This window comes from Perca flavescens, chromosome 1 (genome assembly GCF_004354835.1).
Source record: "Perca flavescens isolate YP-PL-M2 chromosome 1, PFLA_1.0, whole genome shotgun sequence".
NCBI lineage: Eukaryota > Metazoa > Chordata > Actinopteri > Perciformes > Percidae > Perca > Perca flavescens.
In genome coordinates this window covers 43,418,884-43,433,442 of record NC_041331.1, presented here as the reverse complement: position 1 = coordinate 43,433,442, position 14,559 = coordinate 43,418,884, and the positions used below count along the sequence as shown (strand labels likewise).

The window sequence follows — 14,559 nt, the reverse complement described above, 5'->3', positions numbered from 1 at the left end:
TGCAGGGTACCGAAAGGGCCCGAAGGGCTGCAGCCTCAGCCGTGAAAGAGGCAAAGCAGCGGGTGTGGGAGAAGTTTGGAGAAGAAATGGAGAAGGACTTTCGGTCAGCACCAAAGTGCTTCTGGAAAACTGTTCGCCACCTCAGGAGGGGGGGGGGAACCATCCAAGCTGTGTACAGTAAGGATGGGACACTGTTGACCTCAACTGAGGAGGTAATAGGGCGGTGGAAGGAGCACTTTGAGGAACTCCTGAATCCGACTAATACGCCCTCTATCTTAGAGGCAGAGCTGGAGGATAATGGGGGATTGTCGCCGATTTCCCAAGCGGAAGTCACTGATGTAGTCAAACAACTACACAGTGGCAAAGCCCCGGGATTGATGAGATCCGTCCAGAAATGCTCAAGGCTCTGGGTGTGGAGGGGCTGTCCTGGTTGACACGCCTTTTCAACATTGCGTGGAAGTCTGGGACGGTGCCAAAGGAGTGGCAGACTGGGGTGGTGGTTCCCCTTTTTAAAAAGGGGGACCAGAGGGTGTGTGCCAATTATAGGGGTATCACACTTCTCAGCCTCCCTGGTAAAGTCTACTCCAAGGTGCTGGAAAGGAGGGTTCGGCCGATAGTCGAACCTCGGGTTGAGGAGGAACAATGCGGATTCCGTCCTGGTCGTGGAACAAGGGACCAGCTCTTCACACTCGGTATTGCATTCAATCTATCGCACCGTTGTGACGAAAAGAGAGCTGAGCCAGAAGGCAAAGCTCTCGATCTACCGGTCAGTTTTCGTTCCTACCCTCACCTATGGTCATGAAGGCTGGGCCATGACCGAAAGAACGAGATCCAGGGTACAAGCGGGGTGAAAATGGGTTTCCTCAGGAGGGTGGCTGGCGTCTCCCTTAGAGATAGGGTGAGAAGCTCAGTCATCCGTGAGGAGCTCGGAGTAGATCCGCTGCTCCTTTGCGTCGAACGGAGCCAGTTGAGGTGGTTCGGGCATCTGGTAAGGATGCCCCCTGGGCGCCTCCCTAGGGAGGTGTTCCAGGCACGTCCAGCTGGGAGGAGGCCTCGGGGAAGACCCAGGACTAGGTGGAGGGATTATATCTCCAACCTGGCCTGGGAACGCCTTCCCCAGTCGGAGCTGGTTAATGTTGCTCGGGAAAGGGAAGTTTGGGGTCCCCTGCTGGAGCTGCTCCCCCCCGCGACCCGACACCGGATAAGCGGACGAAGATGGATGGATGGATGGATGGAGTTTCACTTTGTCCTTTTTGAAATACACCCGGTTGCTAACAAGAAAAGTTTCCACCACAATTTCTATATCAGAAATTTTGGGTTTCTATCAACCAAAATGTCCCAAAAAAAAACTAACGTGTGATGGTTCCCTACAACACTCTTTACAAGTTAAATAAATGATCAGTTCACTACTTTCATTGAATTTGGGTGTTTTTATTCAATTTTAGAGCATTTGGAAAAATAAATTGATAAAAGAACGTTGAAAAAAGTGAAGAAAAAAACAACAAAAATGCCAAAAAAGTGCAGAAGAAAAGTGACAAAAACTAAAACATCGGGAAAAGGGAAAAAAAAAACTTGGAAAAATTGTCACATCTGTACAATGTGGAAACACAGAGACAGTAAGGTACTCTGAAGGTGAGGCTGGGTTGTAAACTGTCTCCGGTTCCTACCGGCTGCTGCTGTTGTGTGGCTGACCTCTGACCTCCTGGACAGGAAGTCACATGAGCGGCGGCGGCTGCGGTCGGTACCTGGAGGGCGATTTGAGTCGACAGAAGACGCAGCGAGTCAGCAGCTCGGAGGTCTGCAGCCTGGACACTGGGAAGGTCTTTCTACACTCCTCACACTGGAGACACACAACAAGACACTGGGAAGGCCTTTCTACACTCCTCACACTGGAGACACACAACAAGACACTGGGAAGGTCTTTCTACACTCCTCACACTGGAGACACACAACAAGACACTGGGAAGGTCTTTCTACACTCCTCACACTGGAGACACACAACAAGACACTGGGAAGGCCTTTCTACACTCCTCACACTGGAGACACACAACAAGACACTGGGAAGGCATTTCTGTCTTTCCCTCTTTCTCTCTTTCCTTCTTTCTGTCTTTCCTTCTTTCTGTCTTTCATCTTTCTGTCTTTCCTTCTTTCCATCTTTCCTTCTTTCCCTCTTTCCTACCTCTTTCCCTGTTTCTGTCTTTCCTTCTTTTCTGTCTTTCCTTTATCTTTCTTTCCCTCTTTCCATCTTTCTGTCTTTCCTTCTTTACCTCTTTCCTTCTGTCTTTCCCTCTTCCCTTCTTTCTGTCTTTCCCTCTTTCCATCTTTCTTTCTGTCTTTCCTTCTTTGCGTCTTTCTGTCTTTCCTTCTTTCTGTCTTTCCCTCTTTCTGTCTCTTTCCTTCTTTCTGTCTTTCCTTCTTTCTTTCTGTCTCTCGTTCTTTCCTTCTTTGTCTTTCCTTCTGTCTTTCTCTCTCTCTCTTTCCTTCTTTATTTTTCTCGTTCTTTCCTTTCTGTCTTTCCCTCTGTCTTTCCTTCTTTCTTCTTTCTGTCTTTCCTTCTTTCTGTCTTTCCCTCTTTCTTTCCTTCCTTCCTTCCTTTCTCTCTGTGTCTCCTCCCATTGTAGTGTGTGTAAAGGATCAACCAGTTGTGTGTTTAATGGTCTCATCATCTCAGTTGACTTGTAGCTGTTATATTGTCGGCTAGTTTACTTTAGAATCAAACATCAGATTTTATAAACTACACGTGTTTAGGGATTGGTTTAAAGAAATCCAAACAACCCAGAGAGTTTTTGTTCTCCTATCCCAGAATGCATCTGTGGTGCAGCCAGATAATGCAAGACTACATTTCAACAGCAGAACAACAAAGGATGGCTTGTGTTGTTCACCTTGAGGATGTGGATTCCTGTTCCTTGTGTCCTCCTCTTCTCCAGGACTTGTGGGATTTCCTCCATGTTCTCCATGTTCCATAACCTCACCGTCCTGTCCTACAGAGACACAGGACACTCAGCGGCTCATGTTATAATGCTTCCACATCAGCTGAGTTCAGTGGGAGAGACTAGAGAGGATTTATACCTTGGAGGCAGAGACCACCAACTTCCTGTCAGCACTGATTGACACATCTGTCACCCAATCACTGTGGCCCTGTGACACAGGAAGAAAAAAAGCATTAAAGATGCCTTTTATTTCAGCAGAGAGAGAGAGAGAGAGAGAGTGTGTGTGTGTGTTTGTGTATGTGTGTGTGTGTGTGTGTGTGTGTGTGTCTGTCTCACCCTCAGGATGAGAGTGTGTGTGTGTGTTTCTCTCTGTGTGTTTGTGTGTGTGTGTGTCTATGTGTCTGTGTGTGTGTGTGTGTCTCACCCTCAGGATGAGAGTCTGGCAGAGGGACGACATATCCCAGAGTGCAACAGTCCTGTCATAGGAGCCAGACACCAGCAGGCTGGCTGTGGAAACATGACAGGAAGATTTGTATTAGCCAAAAAACATAAAACAGAACTAAGAACTGGACTCTTTAGGTTTAGTGTGAGTCCGCCTGTTGAAATGTTCAGTCCTCTCTAGACTATAACTCTACATTTCTATTCTTTATTATGTGAATCAAAACAAACACTTTGTTACATGCTGCATATTTTGCTGTGTTTTTATTATGAATCTACTGCTGTGCCTACACAAGGAAAATGTGTTTTTTAATCGAGAGTAAAACATTCAACTCTGAATGATTGCCTCCATCTGCTGGTGACTAAATGACATCACAGCATTTCCTGGTGTTAATAATTCACCTGGTGAGAGGAAAGTGAAAATGAAAGTAGATTTTGACATTGTTGAACAGAGCTGAGACGCCATTACAGGGTGTGAGATCTCTGCTGGAAAACACACGACGGGAAGATTTGAAGCAGTCAAGAGAAGGGACAGGAACTCTGTGAGTCTTGTTTTTGAGAGACATTTAGATACAAAGACAGATGGCTGAGAAAACTGCTCTTGTTGAAAATGTCCTGAACTGCCATGTGTGTTCAGAGACTTTCAGAGATCCTGTGTCTCTGAGCTGCAACCACAGCTTCTGTTCAAGCTGCCTGCACACATTCTGGGAACAAGCTAACAACAAAAACTGTCCCATTTGTAAAACAAAGTCCTTAACGGATGAACCAGCAGTGAACGCTGCACTGAAGGAACTGGCTGACAACTTTGCTGGGAGACAGAAATCTGGATCATTTGAGACAGGAAAAGGAGAGAAGAAGGAGGAGGTGGTGTGTGATAAACATCCAGAAGTCCCTTATTGGTTCTGTAAGGATGAAGATAGAGCTGTGTGTCCTGTCTGTGAGTTTTCTCTCCACCACGGTCACACGGTGGTTCCTGTAGAACAAGCAGTCAGAGATCTGAAGGAGCAGCTGAAATCTGACTTACAGTCTCTGCAGGACAAGAGAGACAAACACAGACGAGTGGAGGAAACATACGATGAAATAAATCAACACTCCAAGAAGCAGCTGCTGTCTACAGAGAGTCAGATCAGAACCAAGTTCAACAAGCTGCACCAGTTCCTGAAAGAGGAAGAGGAGTCCAGACTGGCAGCTCTGAGGGAGGAAGAGCAGCAGAGGGGGAAGACTGTCAGCAGAGAGATGAAGAGGATTCAGGAACAGATCTCCTCTCTGTCAGACAGCATCTCTGCTGTGGAAGCAGACCTGCAGAAAGACAGCGTGGCGTTCCTCAGCAGTTATAAAGCCTCTCAGAGCAGAGCCAGAGTCCAGTGCTCGCTGTCAGATCCACAGCTGCTCTCAGGAGCACTGACAGATGTGGCCAAACATCTGGGCAACCTGTCCTTCAGAGTCTGGGAGAAGATGAAGGACAAGGTCCACTTCTGTCCTGTCATTCTGGACCCAAACACTGCACACCCCTCTCTCTATCTGTCTGATGATCTGACCAGTGTGAGACGTGGAGACACAAAGCAGAAGCTTCCAGACAATCCAGAGAGACACAGCAGGTATCACAATGTTCTGGACTCTGAGGGTTTCAGCTCAGGGAAACACAGCTGGGAGGTGGAGGTGGGAGATTATCCTGGCTGGAATGTGGGTTTAGCCAAAGAGTCAGCTGACAGGAAGGGAGAAAGATATGCTTCACCAGAATATGGAAACTGGTGTTTAGTACATCACAGTGGAAAATACACTAATGGATCTGGTGAGAGTGTCACAGTGAAGAAGAGTCTCCAGAGGATCAGAGTCCAGCTGGACTATGAGGGGGGGGAGGTGTCCTTCTTCAACTCTGAAGACATGACTCACATCTGCACTCACAGAGACAATTTCACTGAGAAACTCTTCCCTTGGTTCGCTATCGGACCCGCTGGTGATGCTAAAACTGCAGAAATCAAAATCCGTCCAGCTGAGATTTCTCTGTCAGGTTCAGAGAACTCAGAGAAGATGGAGAGAGGAGAGAAGGTGGAGAGAAGAGAGAGCTCAAAGTCGTTTATTAGTCGTTTTATGTGGTAGTGTATTTTTTGGGCTAATACAGAATCCAGTTAGTTCTTTTTGAAGAAAATGTAGAGATCCAGGTTAGAAGAATTAAGATTTGAAGACATGATGGAAACCATTCATTGGTTGTTGTTTGATACACAAAATATTTCCAAAGCCCAGAATGAGAAACTACAGCTGAGCTGCTATTGGTGTAAATGTGATGCAAGAACTGGAATTTTAATTAAAATTAAAGCTGCAAGCAGCAATGGATGGGCCCTCGCGGCCATGCCCGCGTCGGCCTTACTGGTGGACGCCGCTCCTTGTGACCATGCATTTTGCGCGGCACTCAGACGCCGCAAATCATCACCAATGAAACGGGAACTCCCCGCTGAGTTCAACGATACCTCACACAAGACTCTACGTCATACAGTTCATTAGCTGTGAAAGGGGGCGTGGCCAAAGTATAGGGGACGGGTCAAACCACCACCAATAAAAATAGAAGTCTCTGCTGAGTTCATTGATACCTCACACGAGACTCTACCTTAAACTGTTCAAATGTTATCAAGGGGGGCGTGGCCTGAGTAAGTGGGCGTGTTTATATTATAGGGGCCGGCTCAATATCATATGTAGACCACACATTCTAAGTTTCATGTAAATCGGATGATGTTTGTCATATAAGGCAGATTTCCTGTTGCCAGCGGGGGGCGCTATGACCAAAAGTCAATATTGGCCTGTAGGTGTCCTCAGGCCTTTACCCCCACTTTCTCGTTCATTGCTAAACACCCAAAATGACCGCCACGCCACGCCCACACCGTTTGATGAAAAGTTTTTCTTTTAATAACTTTTCATCGTTAAGGTGTTGGGATGATACAGACCAAGTTTGAAGTCCATCGGATGAAATCTGTAGGAGGAGTTCGTTAAAGTATAGCACCTTGACTTTTAGGCCTACTTCCTGTTGCCACTAGGGGGCGCTATGACTTTTAGTCAATTTTGTCCAGTAAATGTTCTCAGAGTTTGAATATTATGAATCCTGAAAAGTTTTGAGCCAGTTGGACAATGTACACTCGAGTTACACCCACTTCCTGTTTTTAACATCTTAAGATGTTACAGACCGAGTTTGAAGTTGATCAGATGAAATCTCTAGGAGGAGTTCGTTAAAGTACGACATGTGGAAATGACCAAAATCGCACAAATTTCGAACTTCCTGTTGGGTTTAGGGTATGGCTCAAATGAGCTTTTTTCTACGTCGTGACATGTTACATATGTGTACCAAGTCTCGTTAGTCTACGTTAAACGTACTGCAAGGGCTCAATTTCTTTATCTTTGTAGGGGGCGGTAGCGAGCCATTTTTCTGCGCCTATTCGCGAAACTCTTAAAATACGTAAATGTTCACCAGACTTGATGCGACTGCCAATTTTGGTGAGTTTTAGAATATGTTAAGCCCCTCAAAAAGGCAATTAATTTGCCATAATAATAATTCCTTCAGTTTCAATAGGGCCTTCGCCACTGTCAGTGCTCGGGCCCTAAATATGTTGTTTTTTCATTTCAAAGATGAGTAAAAAGCTTAATTGTTATGATCAGACCCAAACAGGATCTGCAGGGTTTAGTTGTTGTTGTTTTGATCTAGAATGAAAATCTGCAGAATGTAGCCGACTGGTTTTCAGCTTTGGGTGGAGATGTGTTAACATTCTGAGTTTAATTTAGATTTTACACATAAGAAGCTGGGTCCAAACTAGTCTAATGATAGACAGACAGATTATTTGAAGAGGATGGAGGAATGAAGGGCTGCCTTCTATCCAGGAGTGGGCTTGTGAGATGATAGGGTGGGGGTGTTTGACCAGAGGTCATTTAAACTGTTGGACCAGATTGGATGTTTCTACTAGAAAATGGAGAAAGTAGCTGAACTTTATGGAGGCTCCTAAGAAGCTTTGTGCTGGGGAGAGACGGGTATGATGGGCTGATGATGATGATGTCATTTATACATTTGTTTATGTGGTTTAGTTGACTGGTTCTCAAGCTGTCATAGAAATTAATTTACAATTAATTTAAAAACACTTTAGAAATATAGAAATACTGTAATGGCAAAATTACATTTAAGCATGATTCTTTATATTTTTGTGTTATTTCTGCTTTAGTTTCTCTCACAATGCTTAAAGTGAGTTTACCTCATTCTCACATTTTTATTCTGATTCTCACTAAACTAAGTGGGAGCCATAAAGTTTGGAACATAATGTGAGCACTGTTTGTCTGAACAGATAGGGGCTACAAGGTCACCCTAAAACTACCCTCTCTTACATTCATTTTGTCCCCATACAATTGAGATAAACAGCTCCATGATGTCTCTTTATTTATACTGATTGTCTATTCTGTCTAAAGTTGCCTATAAGAAATGTAGAGTCATGTTTAGACTAGAACATGTTTTTAAATATCACTCCCATTTCTTTTTCTGTATTGGCTCAGTGTACTTGTTCAATTGATAGAGACATTTTCCATACTGAGCTGTTGTGCCCTTTGTGAAACCTGTGTTAAACCTATATTTGCAAATATATAATAAAATACAAAAAAAAGAACTTGGTTTAGTCTCCAACTGTTTTTATTTGTTTCATTGTTTAACTTCCCTATCAAAAAATAAATAAATTAAATTAAATACACTTCCATAACAATTTGGCGACCACCTAAGGGACAGTGGGAAAACAGAGGAGAACTCCGTGGGTCAATGATGACTTGCTATCCAGGGATCAAAGATCGCCTGCCTCTACCTCACCTAAAAACCCTTCAGAGAGAGAGGACCAGAACCAAGGAGGACTGATTCCACACTGATCTTAAAGGAAGCAATTTCGAGCAGCAGGGGTGAGATCAAAATTAAATGAATTAATTTGAAAGTGATTTGAATTGGCTAATGAATAATTCAGAAACAAATACCGACCTTGGAAACTGAGTAGATTGATAAGTAGATAGATTTTAGGATAAAATCTAAAGGTAAACAGTCGGCAAACTGTTTGGATTTGTGCAATGATGCCAAAAATAAACTTGGGCTCATAGCGAGAGCATTTGTAAAGGTTTGGCAATGGCTTCCCCTATTTGGTTATGGGGAAAAAAGGTTCAAAGTCCCATTCACCCGGGACCCGTGGTATACGAGATGATAAAGAAATATGGTTCAGAATGTATAGAATGTACCAAAAGTACAGGAAAAAGGCAAAGAATGTTTTAACATATGGGTAAAAGAGGTAGTGATTCAGGGAAAGAATGCAAAACACACATAAGCTTTTTGTGCCAATGACCTCCTCATCAGTTCTATACAAACCAGAGCTGGAGAAAGTGGAGGGACAAAGAGGACATTGACTCAACTCTCAGACAGGACCGCCAGTTTCCGTCACACCTGCATCGGGTGAGAAAACCATGTTTGAAGTGTTTGTCTGCATGTTACAACAAGCTGGTGGGCAACATATGGTGTGTCTGTGTAAGGGTGTGTGTCTGTGTGTGTCCACTGTGTGTGGTCGAGCCAGAGGAGGCCCCAACACGGCAGACGAGGCCGAGGTTTTACCGTGGACAAAAAATGAGCCCTACAACCCAGACCAGTGTTTGTACTGCAAGGACTTTTCATTGGGTATGTAACTGCCTTTGTTTAAGCCAAAAAAAAACAACACTTGTCCCTCTGATTTTTAGAGTCCAAAAGCTGATGAGGAAATTGTTACTACCACAAACACGCATCATTCCCAGAATGAAGAAATGCTTTGCACTAATACACTGTTTTGTCCTACTGGAAATATGTGCCTATTACATATGTTTATTTCTATTTATGCAATTATGGAAGTTTTATTGAGCTCCCTGATCCATGGTTTAGGGGCTCTCAGTTCACATCAAACAATCACACACATGCCCACACACATTAAGCACACACAATATGAAACTGGCTCTGCAGTTTTACCCGTAAACTTGGGACTGCCAGATCCCTAAAAACAGTTTTTGTCAACCATTGATTAGTTCACAAGGTTCTGCAAACCTCTGTTTACAACTGGAACACCACGGGCGATTAAACTCCGTCCGGTTGCAAATTTCTAAAACTGGATTCTGCCGCTGAGGAAGCATTAAATATGTCCTGTTCCACATTCTGTGTCACACATTTTGTATGAACAGAATGGAAAAAATTTAAATTTTTTAAGTGGCCAGGTTTGTTTAGATATTACCACTCTGCTAGATTGCCAAATGTCACCCTAACAGATGCACTTTCTTAACCCTGATTTTTCTTCTCCACACACCAGATGACAGAGAGAAAGAATTGTGTTGCAGAGCTACAGGTGGTCTGAACACCACGACCTGACCTCTCTGACACACCTCTCACTAACCCTGATTTCATTTTTTAGGTTAACAGGTCTTCTTCCAGAGACTCTAGCACTGGCCTGAACCGTGTGGGCTTCTCTGTTGTACCAGATTCTGATACTATCTGATCTGGACCTTCCCCATCTCATCTCTCAGCACAAGCAGTAGAGCTCATGTGTAAAAAGGGGGAATGATTAGTATTATGGAAATGCAATTGAGGGAAAAACAATAGTTTCACAATGATGAAACAACATTGGTTCACAAATGATTTTTTTTGGATCAAGACTACTGTCAGGCATGTGTCATGTCAACACAGACAGCCAGTGTAGTAGCCAATGCCCTACTCACTGAAATAATTCCAAAATGGAGAATTCCAACCAAAATCTCAAGTATAGTGGTTTGCATTCAAAATGCAACATGCCTACATTTGACAAAAGCTCTGCTTATTGTACTGATTTATATGAGAATGTATCACTGTCAAGTAAACTCTGCTATCTAACCTGTCACCCTTTGAAATTTTATTTAAAGCACCTCCACACATTGGACTTGAGCAAAGAGGACACCCACCAGACACACCATTGTGTGAGGACCAACTGGTAACTTATTGTGTCTCACTGCAAAAAGACACCAATTCCTGATGACATCTAACAACCACAAGGTTTGAAGAAAACTCAGTGAGGTGATTGGTAACCCCTCACTGTATACTCCATTTTTAGAGCAGCAAAAGACTGACAGCACCACACACCCCCTGTTGTAAGAGAAATAGGAGTTGTGCATGTGGAATTTAGGTTCAGCAATGATTTTGATACACATTTTTGTTATAAATCATATAATGTGATATGTTCCCATATCAGGTAACAATTTGGATAAATTGACTTCAAATTAGAAGTACTTAGGTTTGCTCTCCTAGGTCTAAAAACTTTAATTTATAACATATTTGTTTTATTCATCTTAGTTTATTGGTTATATTGAAACAAATAAAGGTTGAAATGGGAGTTTTTGTCTTATTAGTTTCACTTTGTCCTTTTTGAAATACACCCGGCTGCTAACAAGAAAAGTTTCCACCACAATTTCTATATCAGAAATTTTGGGTTTCTATCAACCAAAATGTCCCAAAAAAAACTAACATGTGATGGCTCTTTACAAGTTAAATAAATGATCAGTTCACTATTTTCATTGAATTTAGGTTTTATTCAATTTTAGAGCATTTGAAAAAATAAATTGATAAAAGAACGTTAAAAAAAGTGACAAAAAACAAAAAAAGTGACAAAAAAGTGCAGAACAAAAGTGACAAAAACTAAAACATCGGGAAAAGGGAAAAAAAAAAAAACTTGGAAAAAATGTCAAATCTGTACAATGTGGAAACACAGAGACAGTAAAACGGAGTGAAAAATGAGGCTGGGTGGGAAACCGTCTCCAGTTCCTACCGGGCTGCTGTTGCCTGGCTGACCTCTGTCCTCTGACGTCTGACCTCTGAGACAGGAAGTCACATGAGCGGTGGCGGCTGCGGTCGGTACCTGGAGGGCGATTTGAGTCGACAGAAAACGCAGCGAGTCAGCAGCTCGGAGGTCTGCAGCCTGGACACTGGGAAGGTCTTTCTACACTCCTCACACTGGAGACACACAACAAGACACTGGGAAGGTCTTTCTACACTCCTCACACTGGAGACACACAACAAGACACTGGGAAGGTCTTTCTGTCTTTCCCTCTTTCTCTCTTTCCTTCTTTCTGTCTTTCCCTCTTTCTTTCCATCTTTCCTTCTTTCTGTCTTTCCTTCTTTCCATCTTTCCTTCTTTCCCTCTTTCCTACTTTCCCTCTTTCTGTGTTTCCTTCTTTCTGTCTTTCCTTCTTTCCATCTTTCCTACTTTCCCTCTTTCTTTCTCTCCCTCTTTCTGTCTTTCCTTTTTTCCCTCTTTCCTTCTTTCTGTCTTTCCCTCTTCCCTTCTTTCTGTATTTCCCTCTTTCCATCTTTCTTACTTTCTTTCTGTCTTTCCTTCTTTGCATCTTTCTGTCTTTCCTTCTTTCTGTCTTTCCCTCTTTCTGTCTCTTTCCTTCTTTCTGTCTTTCCTTCTTTCTGTCTCTTTCCTTCTGTCTTTCCTTCTTTCTTTCTGTCTCTCGTTCTTTCCTTCTTTGTCTTTCCTTCTGTCTTTCTCTCTTTCTCTCTTTCCTTCTTTATTTTTCTCGTTCTTTCATTCTTTCTGTCTTTCCCTCTTTCTTTCCTTCCTTCCTTCCTTTCTCTCTGTGTCTCCTCCCATTGTAGTGTGTGTAAAGGATCAACCAGTTGTGTGTTTAATGGTCTCATCATCTCAGCTGACTTGTAGCTGTTATATTGTCAGCTAGTTTACTTTAGAATCAAACATCAGATTTTATAAACTACGTGTGTTGAGGGATTGGTTTAAAGAAATGCAAACAACCCAGAGAGTTTTTGTTCTCCTATCCCAGAATGCATCTGTGGTGCAGCCAGACAATGCAAGACTACATTTCAACAGCAGAACAACAAAGGATGGCTTGTGTTGTTCACCTTGAGGATGTGGATTCCTGTTCCTTGTGTCCTCCTCTTCTCCAGGACTTGTGGGATTTCCTCCATGTTCTCCATGTTCCATAACCTCACCGTCCTGTCCTACAGAGACACAGGACACTCAGCGGCTCATGTTAGAATGCTTCCACATCAGCTGAGTTCAGTGGGAGAGACTAGAGAGGATTTATACCTTGGAGGCAGAGACCACCAACTTCCTGTCAGCACTGATTGACACATCTGTCACCCAATCACTGTGGCCCTGTGACACAGGAAGACAAAAAGCATTAAAGATGCCTTTTATTGTGCATGTGTCTGTCTCATCCTCAGGATGAGTTTGTGTGTCTGTCTGTGTGTGTGTGTGTCTGTCTCACCCTCAGGATGAGAGTGTGTGTGTGTGTGTGTCTGTCTCACCCTCAGGATGAGAGTCTGGCAGAGGGACGACATATCCCAGAGTGCAACAGTCCTGTCATAGGAGCCAGACACCAGCAGGCTGGCTGTGGAAACATGACCGGAAGATTTTTATTAGCCAAAAAACTAAGAACTGGACTCTTTAGGTTTAGTGTGAGTCAGCCTGTTGAAATGTTGAGTCTTCTGTAGACTAGAACTCCACACTCCTCTCCTTGTTTAAATTAACATTTCTATTCCACCACCTGTGGGAGGAACCGTTGGGGTCGGGTGCGATGCCACATGGGTGGCAGTGAAGGTCAGGGGCCTCGACGGACCAGACCCGGGCAGCAGACGCTGGCTCTGGGGACGGGAACGCCACCTCTGTGGGGGAAGGAGCCGAACTGGTGCGGGAGGTGGAGCGCCACCGTTAGATCTGGTGGGGCTTACCTCACGCACAGTCTTGGTTCTGGAACCATCCTCCTGGATAGGGGTTGGACTCTTTTCTTCTCCGGAGTTGCCCAGGGTGTGAGGCGCCGGGCGGGTGGGGATACTCACAAGCCCCCCGCTGAGCGCCGCTGTGTTGGAGTTTACCCCGTGGACGAGAGGGTCGCCTCCCCACGCCTGCGGGTTGTGGGGGGAAAACTCTGACTGTTGTTTGTGCATATGCACCAAACAGGAGTTCGGAGTATTCGGCCTTCTTGAGACCTTGACTGAGTCCTGCATGGGGCTCCAGTGGGGACCCATTGTTCTGCTGGGGACTTCAACGCACACGTGGCAATGATGGAGACACCTGAGAGGCGTGATTGGGAGGAACGGCCTCCCTGATCTAAACCAGAGTGGTTGTTTGTTGTTGGACTTCTGTGCTAGTCATGGATTGTCTATAACGAACACCATGTTCGAACATAGGGATGCTCATAAGTGTACCTGGTACCAGAGCACCCTAGGTCAAGGTCAATGATCGATTTCATAATCGCTTCATCTGATCTGAGGCCGTATGTTTTGGACACTGGGTGAAGAGAGGGGCAGAGTTGTCAACCCATCACCATCTGGTGGTGAGTTGGGTCAGGGGTGGGGAAGACTCTGACAGACCTGGTAAGCCCAAACGTGTAGTGCGGGTAAATTGGGAACGCCTGAGGAGGCCCCTGTCCAACAGACTTTCAACTCACACCTCCGGGCGGAGCTTTTCGCATCCCTGTGGAGGCTGGGGGCATTGAACCCGAGTGGACAATGTTCAAAGTTTCCATTGCTGAAGCTGCAGCGAGGAGCTGTGGTCTTAGGGTCTTAGGTGCCTCAAGGGGCGGTAACCCACGAACACCGTGGTGGACAACGGTGGTCAGGGAAGCCGTCCGACTGAAGAAGGAGTCTTCCGGGATATGTTATCCCGGAGGACTCCGGAGGCAGTTGCAGGGCACCGGCGGGTTCAAGGGCTGCAGCCTCTGCCGTGAAAGAGGCAAAGCAGCGGGTGGGGAGAAGTTTGAGAAGACATGGAGAAGGACTTCGGTCGGCACCAAAGTGCTTCTGAAAACTGTTCGCCACCTCAGGAGGGGGAAGGGGGAACCATCCAAGCTGTGTACAGTAAGGATGGGACACTGTTGACCTCAACTGAGGAGGTAATAGGGCGGTGGAAGGAGCACTTTGAGGAACCCTGAATCCGACTAATACGCCTCTATGTTAGAGGCAGAGCTGGAGGATAATGGGGATTGTCGCCGATTTCCCAGGCGGAAGTCACTGATGTAGTCAAACAACTACACAGTGGCAAAGCCCCGGGATTGATGAGATCCGTCCCAGAAATGCTCAAGGCTCTGGGTGTGGAGGGGTTGTCCTGGTTGACACGCCTTTTCAACATTGCGTGAAGTCTGGGACGGTGCCAAAGGAGTGGCAGACTGGGGTGGTGGTTCCCTT

General features: G+C 44.9%; 3 protein-coding genes across 3 annotated transcripts in view; 1 reads left to right on the top strand and 2 right to left on the bottom strand.

The window, feature by feature from the left end:
* Window positions 1-1,545: 1,545 nt before the first annotated feature.
* Window positions 1,546-3,845, bottom strand: LOC114563246 (WD repeat-containing protein 88-like). Its single transcript, XM_028590383.1, has 5 exons — window positions 3,771-3,845; window positions 3,355-3,437; window positions 3,070-3,138; window positions 2,883-2,981; window positions 1,546-1,840 (listed from the first exon to the last, which is right to left on the bottom strand). Exons 1-5 carry the CDS (start codon window positions 3,832-3,834, stop codon window positions 1,715-1,717), a joined length of 441 nt encoding a protein of 146 aa, XP_028446184.1. The 5' UTR covers window positions 3,835-3,845; the 3' UTR covers window positions 1,546-1,714.
* LOC114558826 (nuclear factor 7, brain-like) lies at window positions 3,818-5,787 on the top strand. Its single transcript, XM_028583491.1, has one exon. The coding sequence runs from the start codon at window positions 3,951-3,953 to the stop codon at window positions 5,466-5,468; it is 1,518 nt and encodes a 505-aa protein (XP_028439292.1). The 5' UTR covers window positions 3,818-3,950; the 3' UTR covers window positions 5,469-5,787.
* Window positions 5,788-11,238: 5,451 nt separating this feature from the next.
* Window positions 11,239-14,559, bottom strand: part of LOC114557227 (WD repeat-containing protein 88-like) — a 43,060-nt gene continuing 39,739 nt past the window's right edge. The window contains exons 8-11 of the mRNA XM_028580642.1: window positions 12,682-12,764; window positions 12,461-12,529; window positions 12,274-12,372; window positions 11,239-11,364 (exon numbers count right to left, since the gene is read on the bottom strand). Coding sequence (XP_028436443.1) covers window positions 11,239-11,364; window positions 12,274-12,372; window positions 12,461-12,529; window positions 12,682-12,764 — 377 coding nt within the window. The remainder of the gene's footprint in view (window positions 11,365-12,273; window positions 12,373-12,460; window positions 12,530-12,681; window positions 12,765-14,559) is intronic.

What these genes read in the sequence shown, in the direction of transcription:
- LOC114558826 (XM_028583491.1), top strand. Translation starts at nt 3,951, where the DNA reads ATGGCTGAGAAAACTGCTCTTGTTGAAAATGTCCTGAACTGCCATGTG.
- LOC114563246 (XM_028590383.1), bottom strand. Translation starts at nt 3,834, where the DNA reads ATGGCGTCTCAGCTCTGTTCAACAATGTCAAAATCTACTTTCATTTTC. An exon ending in TGGTGGTCTCTGCCTCCAAG is followed by an intron (nt 2,982 to 3,069) that starts GTATAAATCCTC and finishes GTGTCTCTGTAG; the next exon opens with GACAGGACGGTGAGGTTATG. An exon ending in CAGGAATCCACATCCTCAAG is followed by an intron (nt 1,841 to 2,882) that starts GTGAACAACACA and finishes GTGTGTCTCCAG; the next exon opens with TGTGAGGAGTGTAGAAAGAC.